Below are 12,754 nucleotides of genomic sequence, written 5' to 3' on the forward strand. Positions count from 1 at the left end.
ATTTGTGCACCAAAACATGTGTGAATCAAGTCAAGCCTCCTGGCTCCCAGGTAGGCACAGCCCAGTTCTAGCTCCTAGAAGGCTCCTAGGCTAAGGCTCCACTCTACTTGGACTGTACTACCAGGCCCCCAAAATGGGGGGAGCTGCCAGGGAAGGACTGATTTCCTTTTCAAACTGCATTCTGGTACTTTGTACTCCAGCACCATTGGCCGATCAATATTTAATGCTTGGAGATTCTGACTCTGCGGGAGTCATGTCAGGGGACCTTGGGAGCCAATCTGCTTGAGCTTCTGAGTGATAATTATTCATGGGCTCCTGCCTCTTGCTCTTTCTCTCGCACGGTCCCACTCTGCAGACTCAGTGCCTTATTCAGTCTTCTCTCTCGCTCTCTCCGCTGCTGTAGCTGGACTGTCCGCCTTCGCCACCGCTCAGCTTCTGCACATCCCTACAATGGCTAAAACAGCAATGGGTAAGGCATCGCGCCTCGTTCTTCCTCGGCTCGACCTGGAGCCCACCTCTCCCCTTCTCTCTTAGAGCTATTTTAGAGATATTTTATAGAGAAAAAGACGTTATTGGGAACATAAGAATCAGGAAGGACGGGGACAGTTCTGGGGTTTGGGGAGGGCAAAGAGGGGATCCTTGGAAATCTAAAGCGAAGTTTTTTTTAAGGTAGAGGCAGGTAAGTTTCCTTCCCGTGGGTAAAGAATTTATTCTGTTTCCATATTTTAAATTAGGGCTCAGTCGTAGGGGGAAGGGGCTACCTTAACTGTAAGACTTAAATGGGGTTAAGGGACATTTGTAAAAGTGCTTTGTAACGTTCTTTATTCTCTATTTTAAAAAAGGGGGGGGGGGAAGAAAATAGAGAAGAGGAAGGAGGGTGGGAGAAAGGAAAGAGAAAAATGCAAAGTCAAAGCGGTCCCATCTAGGCTGTTTGAAAGATGGGTGGAGACAAGGAAGGCGGGTGAAAGAACCGGGCAAATTTTATGGTATTGTCTGGTCGGAAAAACCGCTAGTCCTGGGGCGCGGTGCCGCGGGGTGGGGGCGCGGGGCGGGGGCGGGGGGGACCTACACTCCTTTGTTTTAGGGAAAGGGAGGGGAAGGAGAGAGGAAGTCGGGAGGGCACAGAGGGCGCGGGTGGGCAGCTGCAGGGGCGGGGAAGCGCGCGGTTGGGGAGGGGTGGAGGGACAGCGGTTTCGCAGGCGCTGGGGTGGGGTTTCTTTGTGTGAGGACGGGCGGTCCCGGGGGGGGGGGCAGGCACCTGCAGCGCTGGGCACACAATGCGGACGGCCCCACCCTGTGCGGAGCCGCGCCAGCGCCTTCACCCCTCCCCCCAGCCGGTGCAGCATCTTCAGCCGAAAGGGGGCCGGGTGGGGAGCGCAGCGCGACGCCCAGGAGCCCAGCCCTGGAGGGACAGCAGCGCCACGCCCCGCGCTTCGCGCTCCTGACTCCCAGCCTCGGCTTCCGAGTGGGACCTGGCGGTTGCCCTCGCCTTCCCCACCCTGGCCTCATTGTTCTGCTTTACAGAGAGAAGGGGGAAAAGTGGATTAACAGTCTTTTCAAAATCACGTTACATGGGGTGCTCGGGCAAGACGCAGATAAAAGCTTCTTTGAACTCATTCTATCTTTTTCGGGAAAAGCTTCTGGGACCTAGATATGAGTATGTATAATAATACAGAAGCAAAAGAGGTCAAGGTCTTTAATTGAGCCAAATGAAATATCTCTTTTGTAGGTCACACAGGGCCAAAAATCGGCAATTTTCATAGGCTCAGCCTGTGTCAGACAGATAGTCGAGACACAGAGACCAAACGAGGCTCCAGATCAGGGCCTCCATCCCTAATTCGTCTTGCTCCTCCAGTGCCCCGTGGCTAGGCGCTCGGTCCCCCCTAGGGGCACAGGCAGGGAGGGGTCCGAGATCGGGTGGCAGCTGGAAGCACCCCTTCCCCGGAACCCAGTGAGGGATGCGGATAAGGGGAAAAGCTGCGAAAAGGGCTCGCTTTGGACAGCTCCGCCCTGCCCTACCCTCCCAGGCGGAGCCCGGAAGACCTCGGGCTCAGATGCAGGGCAAGGGAAGGGAATTGGGGAGGGGTTGAGAGATCTGCAGTCCTAGAGCCCCCTTTTCTAGCGCCGCAATTCAGAATAGCCCAGGCACCCTTTGATGGGCGCAGACACTGGGTGTTGCTCCGGATCCCAGCGCCGAGCCCCTCCCAGACAAGTGTGCGGCTCTGCAGAAAGGCTGGCTCGAGCCCCGCCCGGACACACAAAGGCGCGGCCCCACCCTAGCCGGCCACAGGCCCGCAGAGGTGACCCCTTCCCAGGAGTGCGGGGAGGGTTTTTCTTCTCTCCCTCCCACAGCTCCCGGAGCTTGGGGCTATTTTCCCCCAGCCAAAGCCCACGGCCCACGTTCTGTTCTCCAGGCTCTCCTGGGTGGCGACCCCTTGGATAGTCTCCGTAGGAGAGACCCTTGCTCCTCTAGCGAGGGGCGTCTCGACCCCACCCTTCCCAGCTGGGGCGCAGACCCGACAGCCGCTGGCCGGGTGGGGGCGCACATGGCGATCCGGCGGCGCGTGGAGCGCAGCCAGCCCTGCAGAGCCCCGCGCCGCGCCCTGCGGTCCCCTCCCGGGAGCTGGGCGCTAGCCCCCGCGGGTGCAGCCCAGGAGACAGGTTTCTGCGCAGTGTCCTGAGCTACCCCGACTTCCCAAAATTCGCGGCTCGCCCGCAAGTCCAGAAAGGTTCTGAGAACGGGGGATGGGGGCGATCTCGCTCTCTGCTCTGCACCCCCACCGAGAGGTTTATGCTGCAGGAAGGCGTCTGCAAACTCATCATCATCAGTGTTATTGCTGTTATTTTAAATTATTATTATTATTTCATGACTCAGTGGCCATATTCATTCAAAAGATTTGAATTGCCCTGATTAAGAATTAACCCTTGTACTCACTTTTCTTTTCTTCCGCCCCCCCCCAAAAAAAAAAAAGAATTCACTCTCCTGTGCACTTTAGGTTATAAAGCAAATGTATTTTTGGTTCCTGTAAGGATTATGTGTGTTCATGTGGGTCAGATATAAGTGCAGGTGCTTGTTAAGGGCTGGGCTTGTGAGCCAACGATTGCTGGAAAGTTCTCTTCAGAGACTTGCTTGTGGCTGCAATGGATGAAAATATACATATTAAAAATATTATGATCTTCGCCTTGTATTCCATAGACTGGATCTATAAATATATAAATATAGGTTATGCACGATTTTAATTGTTTCTTTTTATTTAGAAACTGTTCTTCCAATTGCTAATTCTTGCTACTGTCTCAATTCTGCATAAAAACTTAGATCGTAAGATGGTAGCCACTATCCTATTAATAAAAATCCCACCCCAAATATGACTAATGCAAGGGCCCTTTCTGCCATGAGTAAGCAAATCATGAAAAGCAGCACAGCCTCTGCATTATTAAAATAATGGATTTTGAAATCATTCCAGTTGCAAAGCATAATCAATTAACCACCAGGGCGGGTGCTTTTTCCTGATTCATTAAACAATTATTGTATTCAGCATGATTGTACTCCGTGCATATAATATTCCCTGTTATCTTCTCTAATGAAGTGGGCACCTTCTAAATGGATATATAAATAACTAGGAGTGTAAAGAGGAGGAATTGGTCAAAATTTCAGGATAAAATTAAAAGAGAAATAGCAGTAGCTTATCACTCAATCATATATATATAGTTTATACAAGGTGAGTATGCTTTGCCTGAAGTAAGTAAGCATTAAGCAGGTAGCTGGTATAATGATAAAATTAATACACCTGGTAGCGACTGTCTATGCATGGTAAATTTCTCTGAAAGAAAATACATTTTTAAATGATAATAATTGAGATTGGATGGTTTATCATATCAAAATCTACAACTTTATTTTGTCAAAATTAACCATGGTTTTGTGACGTGATTTAAGATTTGTAGTAAATTATTCTAAGGAAGAAGGGAGTTTTTTATTGTTAGAGCAATTGCCTCTGCCCTTAGTCATTAACATTTTTAGCAGAATTTTATTTGTTACATTAAAAGCACTTTTACTTACTTTCATGGTCTTTTTTAAATTATTAATGGATAGATCGTGGGATAGGCATTTAATCATTTGGCACAATCTGTCTATCATCAGATAACTTGTTCTCAGTGGTGAAATGCTGCAAACGGCTACGTTTTAATCAGATTCAAGAAATGTCCTCTCACAGTGCCATAAAGCCAGTTCACACAATTAAATGGCTTTCCTCCCTATGATTTAGGATCAAAATAGTTACTCAGTTCTGTGAATATCTAGTAGCAGTTATCAAGCAGAATTTTAAAGGTAAATTTGTATAATTCAAAATGAAATGGGAGACAAATCAATTACATAATTAATTGAGGATTGTTGTTACTGATAAATCCACAGCATCTTTAGGAAAATTTCTGATTTATCAATCACTGGTGTTTTTTATCCCAACTGACCATAACTCCACCCCACCCCAGGAGCCCCTTGCTCACGCAGGCTGAAAGAAGCTGGCCTCAGAGCAGCTGGCTACCTGCTTTGGGTGTGGCCACCCCAAGCTGTTGATACCTAAGTCCGGTGCACATCAGTTTCCTCTTTGGCCCTCGAAAAACATACATCATTCTGTTGTCACAGGATCTGTGACCTTATATGAAAAATGCAAGAAATTTTCAGACAAAGAAAAAAAAAAAAACAAACCGGAATTAGCCAGTTACCCAGATGTTTCCAGAACCCGAAGCTCATACGCTTTCCTGGTTCTCTGAATTGGAAAACCTTGGTGCCTGCATTAACTTTTAACTCCACTAGAGGGCAATCAAGTTCTCTAAAGAAGTAGGTCGATTTTAAACCCAGTCCCAAATACTAGCTAGTTAACAAAATATTTTCTTTTATCTGGAGCACTCAATTACTTCTTCAATAAGTTAATAGCATGCTTAACCTAGTGGATGAAAACAGTTTGTACACTTCTTTAAGGAAATAAAATGAAATAAGTGATCTTTATAATCTGGAAGTAGGTGTCAGTCCTGGTTAATTTTTCTCTTAAGATTTTACTTTATAATATTATTACATTGTTATTATAATATCATTTATGTTATTTGAAGGGATTGCAGTAGATAAATAGTAGAAAATGGCCAGTAGTAATATCAAAATTATATGGGAACAGAATGTTTCAATGTTTAAATTAAGGAATAAATTAAACAAAAACATTGTTTAGTTATTCATTTATTTAAAATGTCCTCAGCATTGAAGACACACCTGAATGTCCCTCCCCACCTTCAGGGAGCTTGCAAGTTAGTAGATGAAGCAGGTAGATACAATGTGATACTGAGAGGGGGCCCCCAAACTGGCTGTTACTATTTTTCCTACTTTCTAAGTTCATTTTTTCTTTTCCATTTAAAGGATACCTTTGAAACCAAATCCAGTGTGATTTCAGCTCAAACATTTAAATCTAATGTTTTGTCGGCTTTCAGTAATTATTGAGTACCTCCTTGTAGTCATTTTCTTAGTTTAGTAGAAAATGTATGTTAATTTTAAGGAAATAAGAAGAAACAGATAAGTAGGAACTAATTTTTAGGATTATCAAAAGTGGATACTTTTATGTTTGCATTGGTAGGGAATTCTTTTTATCTTATATTTCATGTAACTATAATCCATCTGTAAAATATTTAATAGATTCATATTACTATGTTCCCCAAACTTTCATATGCATGTGAATTACCTGCAATTTTCATTAAAATGCAATTTCTAATACCGTAGGTCTGGTTGAAGTCAGACATTCTGCATTCCTAACAAAGCTCCCAGCTGATGCTGGTTCTAACCACCAAACACATCCGTTTTAGAAATATGAAATTGTGATACACGCGCTCCTCCCACGATAAGCTCCGGCATCATGTCTTAACATTTTCAAGCCTATGGCAATTTTTACAAAATATTTCACCTCCAAACTCATACACTTAGGGATTTCATTCCTCTGGGAGTTGTGTGTTCTGTGTCATCATTCTCTTTTAATTAGATTTTTAAAAATATATTCACATTGCAGGATTCAGCAGAAGACCTTCAAGAGAAATGTGGAAATGAGAATGTGGCTGTGTGTGTGTGTGTGCGTGTGTGTGTAAGAAAAAAAATGTGGCTTGTGGCACAGTTGAGAAAGATGACAACTCAATGTTGCTAGTTTACCGTCACTTACAAAACAACGTGCAGAACAAAAAGTTCAATTCAGAAACTTTTAGTTGTGGAATCTCTTGCAAGTGTCTGTAACTCCATTTACCATATGGCTAATTCATTGGAAACATTCTACATACTAAAGAAAGTAACACAGAGGACTGAGCAGCACTAGAATTGTCTCTCAATATATCCCATATTTATTACTTACCGAATTACCTAACAGCCTTTCTTACTGGATACCATATGAGAAAATTATTAATAACTTATTGAGTATGGCTGGATATTTGAAAACAGATTGTGTGTGTGTTTTCTGCTTACTTAAGCCAATAAAGGACCTCCATTATTTGATACTAACTTTCTAAGAAAGTCAACCTAGAGGTAAAAAAAAAATGGGTCTCCAAGGAATATTACCCAAGGTATCATATGTCAGTCTTCCATGCAGTGGGTGACTGACCATGCAAACATGATCACATTTCTGGAAATGCTATCCTGCAAAAGTGATTCTATGCATGAAATATCTCAAATGAGAAATTTACCATTTCTCAAGTAGAGGAAACATCCCAATAAAACTGGCCAGAGAGTTGGTAGAATCTACTGTTTCACCATGAATTTGGCTTAAGGCTCAAAGTTATCTATTCCTTTGTTCCGGTTGTCTATAACTGATCATTTCAGAGTCTTCAAAACTAGGAAACTTTCCATTTTTGCAACTCCTGGTACATTTTAAAAAGTAGAAGACGTGCTAAGACAGAGCTATAAAAATAATGTGTGTTTTAAACATTTAATCCTAGCAGTCTGCAGTGGCTGTACCTACACTTCATTTGGAGATAACAAAAATCTAAACTTGTGGATCTTGAAGACTGAGCCCCAAAATTTTCTGACTGGTCCTTCAACCAACAATTTTTCTGTGACACGGCTTTTTTTCAGAAATCATTTTTCTGGCATAGATATAAATTACAGAGTGTCTGCAAGAAGTAAGTTTAATTGATTTAATCCTTATCCAGCATATATAGCACACTAGGCACTAAGCACATTACGCATATTAGCTATGTTAATCATCCAATAGCCCTAAAAAGTAGGTCCTATTATAGATGAGGATACTCAGGCACAGAGAGGAGGAGTGACTTGCCCGAGGTCATACAGTTCGTCAGATCTAAAATTTGAACCCAAGCCTCTGGCTCCAGAATCAGCGCCTTTAACCAGTACCAGCTTCTCTCGTATCTGCTCCCTGTCAGAGGGCTCCCGTCATGGAGGTCGAACCCGTGATGCCGCCATTTTGTTAAACAGGCCTGGTGGTCTTACCTTCCCGAGCGCAACTTGAAGAGGAAATACCTTCACAGTAATGACTAGCTTTAGCAGCTAACCTGGGGCTTATTAAAATAATTGTCATGATTTAGGCTTCGGGGGAAAGGGAGCTATGAGACCTTAGGGGCTGTAAGGCATGGAACCACCTGGCTCTCTGAAGGCTCATTTAAGCACAGCAGGGACTTCAGGTGCGGACACAGCGATGCCCAGTCCTGGGAGAAGGAGCCCTGACTTAATCTTACCGCTATCTGCCTGGTTAACCCATTTCAAAATGGATCCTTAGCTCTTCCCCTAAACCCTTGATGTTTAATTTTAAAATTTTGTTTTATTAAATAAATCTAGAGCTAAAAGGGAGATACAACTCAGGCATCCACAGTTAATATAACCATTAGATACTACTTCAAGACTCTCTTCATCTTACTACCTCAAAGCAGGCGGGCAGGCAAGAGAGATCCGTGGGAAGGCTCTGAATCCCTTGAGAGACCTTTTTAATTATCTTTTAATAAAGGAGGCAGGTCCTGTCATTTGTCAAGTAGACATTTGCAGTAGTAAAACCGGTGTTTATATAACCCATTTTTATTAGTCATGATTAAAGATAACATTTTGTGTACATTTGTTCTCACAAAACACTTTTATGTGAATGTAAAGGTTAATTAATGCATTTCAGCAATCACTTTGCTAGTCATCTGGAAATACTGCTTCTCTAGAAAGCGTGCTCAAGAAAAGAAGCCACACATTTCACTGTAAAACCATAACCAAAATTTTAAGGTTTTTCTCATTTGTAATTTTGTTGACCTCCAGATTAAAATATTTAATACTTGGAAAAATTTCAAGATTCCAAAAATTTGTTTTTGGTGCCAAAAATTGGTAAGTGTAGTTCTTGTGTAGTACATTAAACATAATGTTGTCTGGAATTGATTTTTTTTTTTTTTAATCATAAAGCAATGCTTGTAAGAGTGCTTATTTAGCAGTTATTCTTCTGGAATAATTGCACTTTGGATGTCAGAGTTTGCACGTCCAGCCATTAGCACAAATATTTACTTAGTATAACAATAGATCATCAGTAATATGAAACTGTCAGGCTTTTAGCTGTATGTCTTTAGAACAGCATAAAAAGAAATGGATGAAATTTATCTAAACTTAGTCCCACAAATACTTGTACAAGAGAGTGCTTTAAAGTTTCAGTTTTCATTCTACTCCCTCTTTTGGAAGTTTTTTTTTTTTTTCCTATAAATGGCTGTCATAAAATTTAATTTCCATTCAACAAAACTGCTTACAGTAAACGTAATAACAGTCTCTTAGGTTGGGCTTCCTTGTAAGTAGAAACCTAACTCACGTGATAAAGCTCAATCTATAAAATATTGACTGTTACAAAACTGAGACCAGAAAATCGCACCAAGGTGTCACTTATCACTTCCAGACTCTACCAAGAGTTAGTTACTGCAGCCTGCCTTGGGACCCTGCTTTGGAACATAATTGCTTTTACTACCATGTGGTTCTTTTTTGTCCCCAACACTCACATCTATTGTTGTTATTTAAGTCTCACAGCTTTATCTGAGAAGTGCCAATTAGCATCCTTCTCCTAATCATTGTTCAAAAATATGGACAATTACCCAAGTCGATTCTAGTCTTCTAATGCACAGATTACAAGATCCAAGACTTCTTGTCACTTTAAAAATTGTCTTTTCGTTGTCCTTCTGACCTACTTTTTCCTGTTAGAATAAAAAAGAGGAGCAGATAAACATAGAAGATTGAAAACGTTCAAAAGAAAAATTAGATCACATGATCTATCAATATGGGACCTTGTAGTTCTCAGAACATACTCACCCACTCCATGCTTTTTAACCTTCATATAATCCCTATGAGATGGGCACAGTATACATGCCACTCTGCTTAAAAATAGGTAAATTTGTGGGGGGAGGGTATATCTCAAGTGGTAGAATGCATGCTTAGCATGCACAAGGTCCTGGGTTCAATCCCCAGTACCTCCTCCAAAAATAAATAACTAAACCTAATTACCCCCCCCCCGCAAAAAATAGGTAATTTTAGCTCAAAGAATTTAGTCAAGTTCACATATGGTAAGCTTTAGAGCTAGGGCCAGAACACAGGTCTAATAAAGATATATATGTATGTATGAATATTATACATATGCACATATATGGCTTCACTTGTATGTGAAATCTACAAAACAAAACAATAGAAACAGACTCATAGAGAACAAACTGGTGGTTGCCAGAGGGGAGAGGGTGGTGGATTGGGTGAAATAGGTGAGGGAGATTAAGAGGTACAAGCGTCCAGTTATAAAATAAATAAGTCATGGGGATGTCACGTACAGCATAGGAAATATAGTCAACAGTATTCTGGTAACATCGTATGATGGCAGGTGGTAACCACACTTATTGTGGGAATCATTTTATAAAGTATAAAAATATCAAACTGATATGTTGTGCACCTGAAACTAATATAATACTGACATCAATTATACTTCAATAAAAAGACATATAATATATAAAGTCAGCTAGCCCATTAGGTAAAAGTCATATGAATTGTATATTACAAGTTTTTTTTAATTTTGCGCTTATAATGTCTTGCATTTTCCATTTCTGGAAGTCCCTGCTTTCATCGAGAATATACTAGGTAATTGTGGTCTTATACCACCTTATGCAAAATCAAGACAGGAGTCATAGTCAGATTTCATTCTAAGATCCACGTGAAGGGGAAGTCAGGGCATACTTTCTGATGAAAAGCTATCTGTTAACAGCAAAGGGAATAAAGAAACCAACATTCTTATCACCGATGACCAAAACATTGTTGATTCTAGAATTCACCCCACACATGCAGTAATCAGTCTGCAGAGGAAGTATGAGCTTTACTGAATTAAGAATGGATGTGAAGTATTTTTCTACCCTTCAGCCAAAAAATTCAACAGCAATGGGGAGAGATTTCAATCACTTGGTTACCACATTCAGCCGTTTCGGAGACACAGTTCAGAGAAAGTCATGGCAGCCCTCAAATGGCAGTCGCAACCAGCTCAGGAGACGGCAGGGAGGGGACAGAAGAGCCGTTCTTCTGTGAGAACCCCCTCAGCCAGAAGAGCAGACTCTTCCTTTTTGCACTCTGGCTGTATCTCATTTAAGTCCCAACCAATTTAGCTATCACCTAGGTTTGTGTTGACTACTTGGTAGTATTTAGGGACTTAAGAAAAATATAATCCCTGAGCACCTGAATTAGGCTTGGTGATAAAATCCTGAAACGTAAACAGAATAAAGTGCTTCCATTACTCCTGGAAACCACAGTGTCATTTGGTCTCGCTGTAGGACTATAAGAATTTCTTTCATCTTTCCCCTTGATAAAAGAACAAGACCCTGCGTGATATAGCAGAATGCTCATTAAATTCAACGGGAGCTTGACCTGGAGTAAGGTGAGGCCCCAAGCTGGTACAATTTACTGCTCTTGTTACAACTTTGATCACAAGGACTGATTCGTGTCGCCCAATTTCTTTTCCTCATCGCAGTTACTTTGCCCAGAATCAGTGGAATTGAAAATGAAGAGGCTCATATGCTTCTGTAAAAGCCCGTGATGGGTTGTATACCTTTGACCTTCTTAAGTGTCCCTTTATTTGATTTGATATCTCTTCCTACAGAAATGGTACGTTGCTTTGGCTGATCAAAATAGTAATCTTTCAAACTCCTGCCCCCCCACCCCAGGTTACTAAAGCTTAAGAGACCATAATTTTTGTCAGGAGAGGTGAGTGGAATAAATGCAAACTGAATCTGTATTTGTGCCAAACCAATTAGCATTACATCATCGTAGCAGAAATATCTAGAACATTACCTCATATCAGTGATCTTCTGGGATGTTAAAATAGATCTTTAAAAATCTGAAATGTCTTTTTCATTTAAATGTTGAATCCTCAATTACATATTCATCAACCAGAGGGTTTGTTTTTTTTTTTTTTTTTGGAGGTCCAAATGGAAGCCAATGTAGCATGCAGATGTTTTAAATAAAATCGTTTTAGTCTAGTTCATCTTTCAAGAAGAAAATCACAGTGGTGGAGCTCCCAGAAGTACTGCTAAACAGGATGACAGATGACTCAGAAAATATGTGACTTTGGGCTCTAGGACCCCAAAGCAATCAGATTACCAAACACAGTCCATACACATATACCCCAGTAACATACAGCATGGTCAAAATAAGTTAAAATGAGCACCAGGAGCTTGCTTTATGACATGGAGAAAGGAGGCACCAAAAAATGAGCTTAAAGGTAACTAATTCCCATCTATGTAAAGAGCTAGATAATAGGAGGGAGAGAGAGGGGAGGACTGAATTAGGAGATCAGTGGTGGAGTGTGGGTTCAGTTGTAATGTGTGACTGTGAGTGTAAGTCTCCCGTCTTTAGAAACAATTTGCAGAGTACCCTGTTTCTCCCGTTGTTTGTCACTTAAATCCTGGCACCAGCATCAAGGTCCACAGCTATTGCTCCCAATTTACCAGGTCCTAAAGCTGCCTCTATCTGGAAATGACAGTCCCCAAAGAAAGAGATACATTTAATTCACAGTTTATATAAATTGGAAAGCTTCAAGTAAAGACATGTTGTCAGTGAAATCTCTTAGAAACCAATGCAAATCTACTTGCTGTAAAACCAGTGTCAGGGACCTAAAAATCCTGCCTTCTGTATATCACCTAACTTTGTCCTTTACTTTCTGCCCAGAGATCTTTCAGAAGAAGAAATTTAGGTTGAATTCACATCAAGTATTTTAGGACTTGCCAAGAAAACCTCCCTGCTGGACTAAAATGGTCACGGGGAAAACATGAGAAAGGGAGGGAGGAAAAGGGACATTCTAACAGGTCCTGAACATCCTTCATCAGAGTCCCCAAAACACAAGTCTGCGGTCAGGCGTCCAGTGTCCTGAATGACTGTGTCTTACAGTTGTTAAGAACACCGCTGTGCTGGGACACAGACCAGCAGTCCATTCCAAGATTATGAGATACTTCTCCCAAGATAGCATTTTCGTGACATTTCCAGAGCATTCCTGAACTGTCTTTCACATGTTAACAGAAAGTCTTAATACATATTACTGCTGTTTTACACTCCGCATTAGCCAGAACTGAGGAGTCAAATAAAATTTTTCCCAGGATGAATAAACAGAAGATATTTTTATAATATTACTGATTCCAAATCAAATAACCAAATAAGGATGAGACCTCACACTGATGACAGTGGTTCCCACACAAGCCAAGTGAAGTCAAAAACTGAGCATTTTTAAACCGCTTGTTTTTAATTATT

The 12,754-nt window shown here is 41.6% G+C and overlaps 1 protein-coding gene across 1 annotated transcript in view; it reads left to right on the top strand.

Annotated features, from left to right (window-relative positions):
• Positions 1–273: 273 nt before the first annotated feature.
• Positions 274–12,754, top strand: part of STMN2 (stathmin 2) — a 41,538-nt gene continuing 29,057 nt past the window's right edge. The window contains exon 1 of the mRNA XM_010951615.3: positions 274–469. Coding sequence (XP_010949917.1) covers positions 451–469 — 19 coding nt within the window. The 5' untranslated portion in view covers positions 274–450. The remainder of the gene's footprint in view (positions 470–12,754) is intronic.

Source organism: Camelus bactrianus, chromosome 29 (genome assembly GCF_048773025.1).
Source record: "Camelus bactrianus isolate YW-2024 breed Bactrian camel chromosome 29, ASM4877302v1, whole genome shotgun sequence".
Lineage (NCBI taxonomy): Eukaryota > Metazoa > Chordata > Mammalia > Artiodactyla > Camelidae > Camelus > Camelus bactrianus.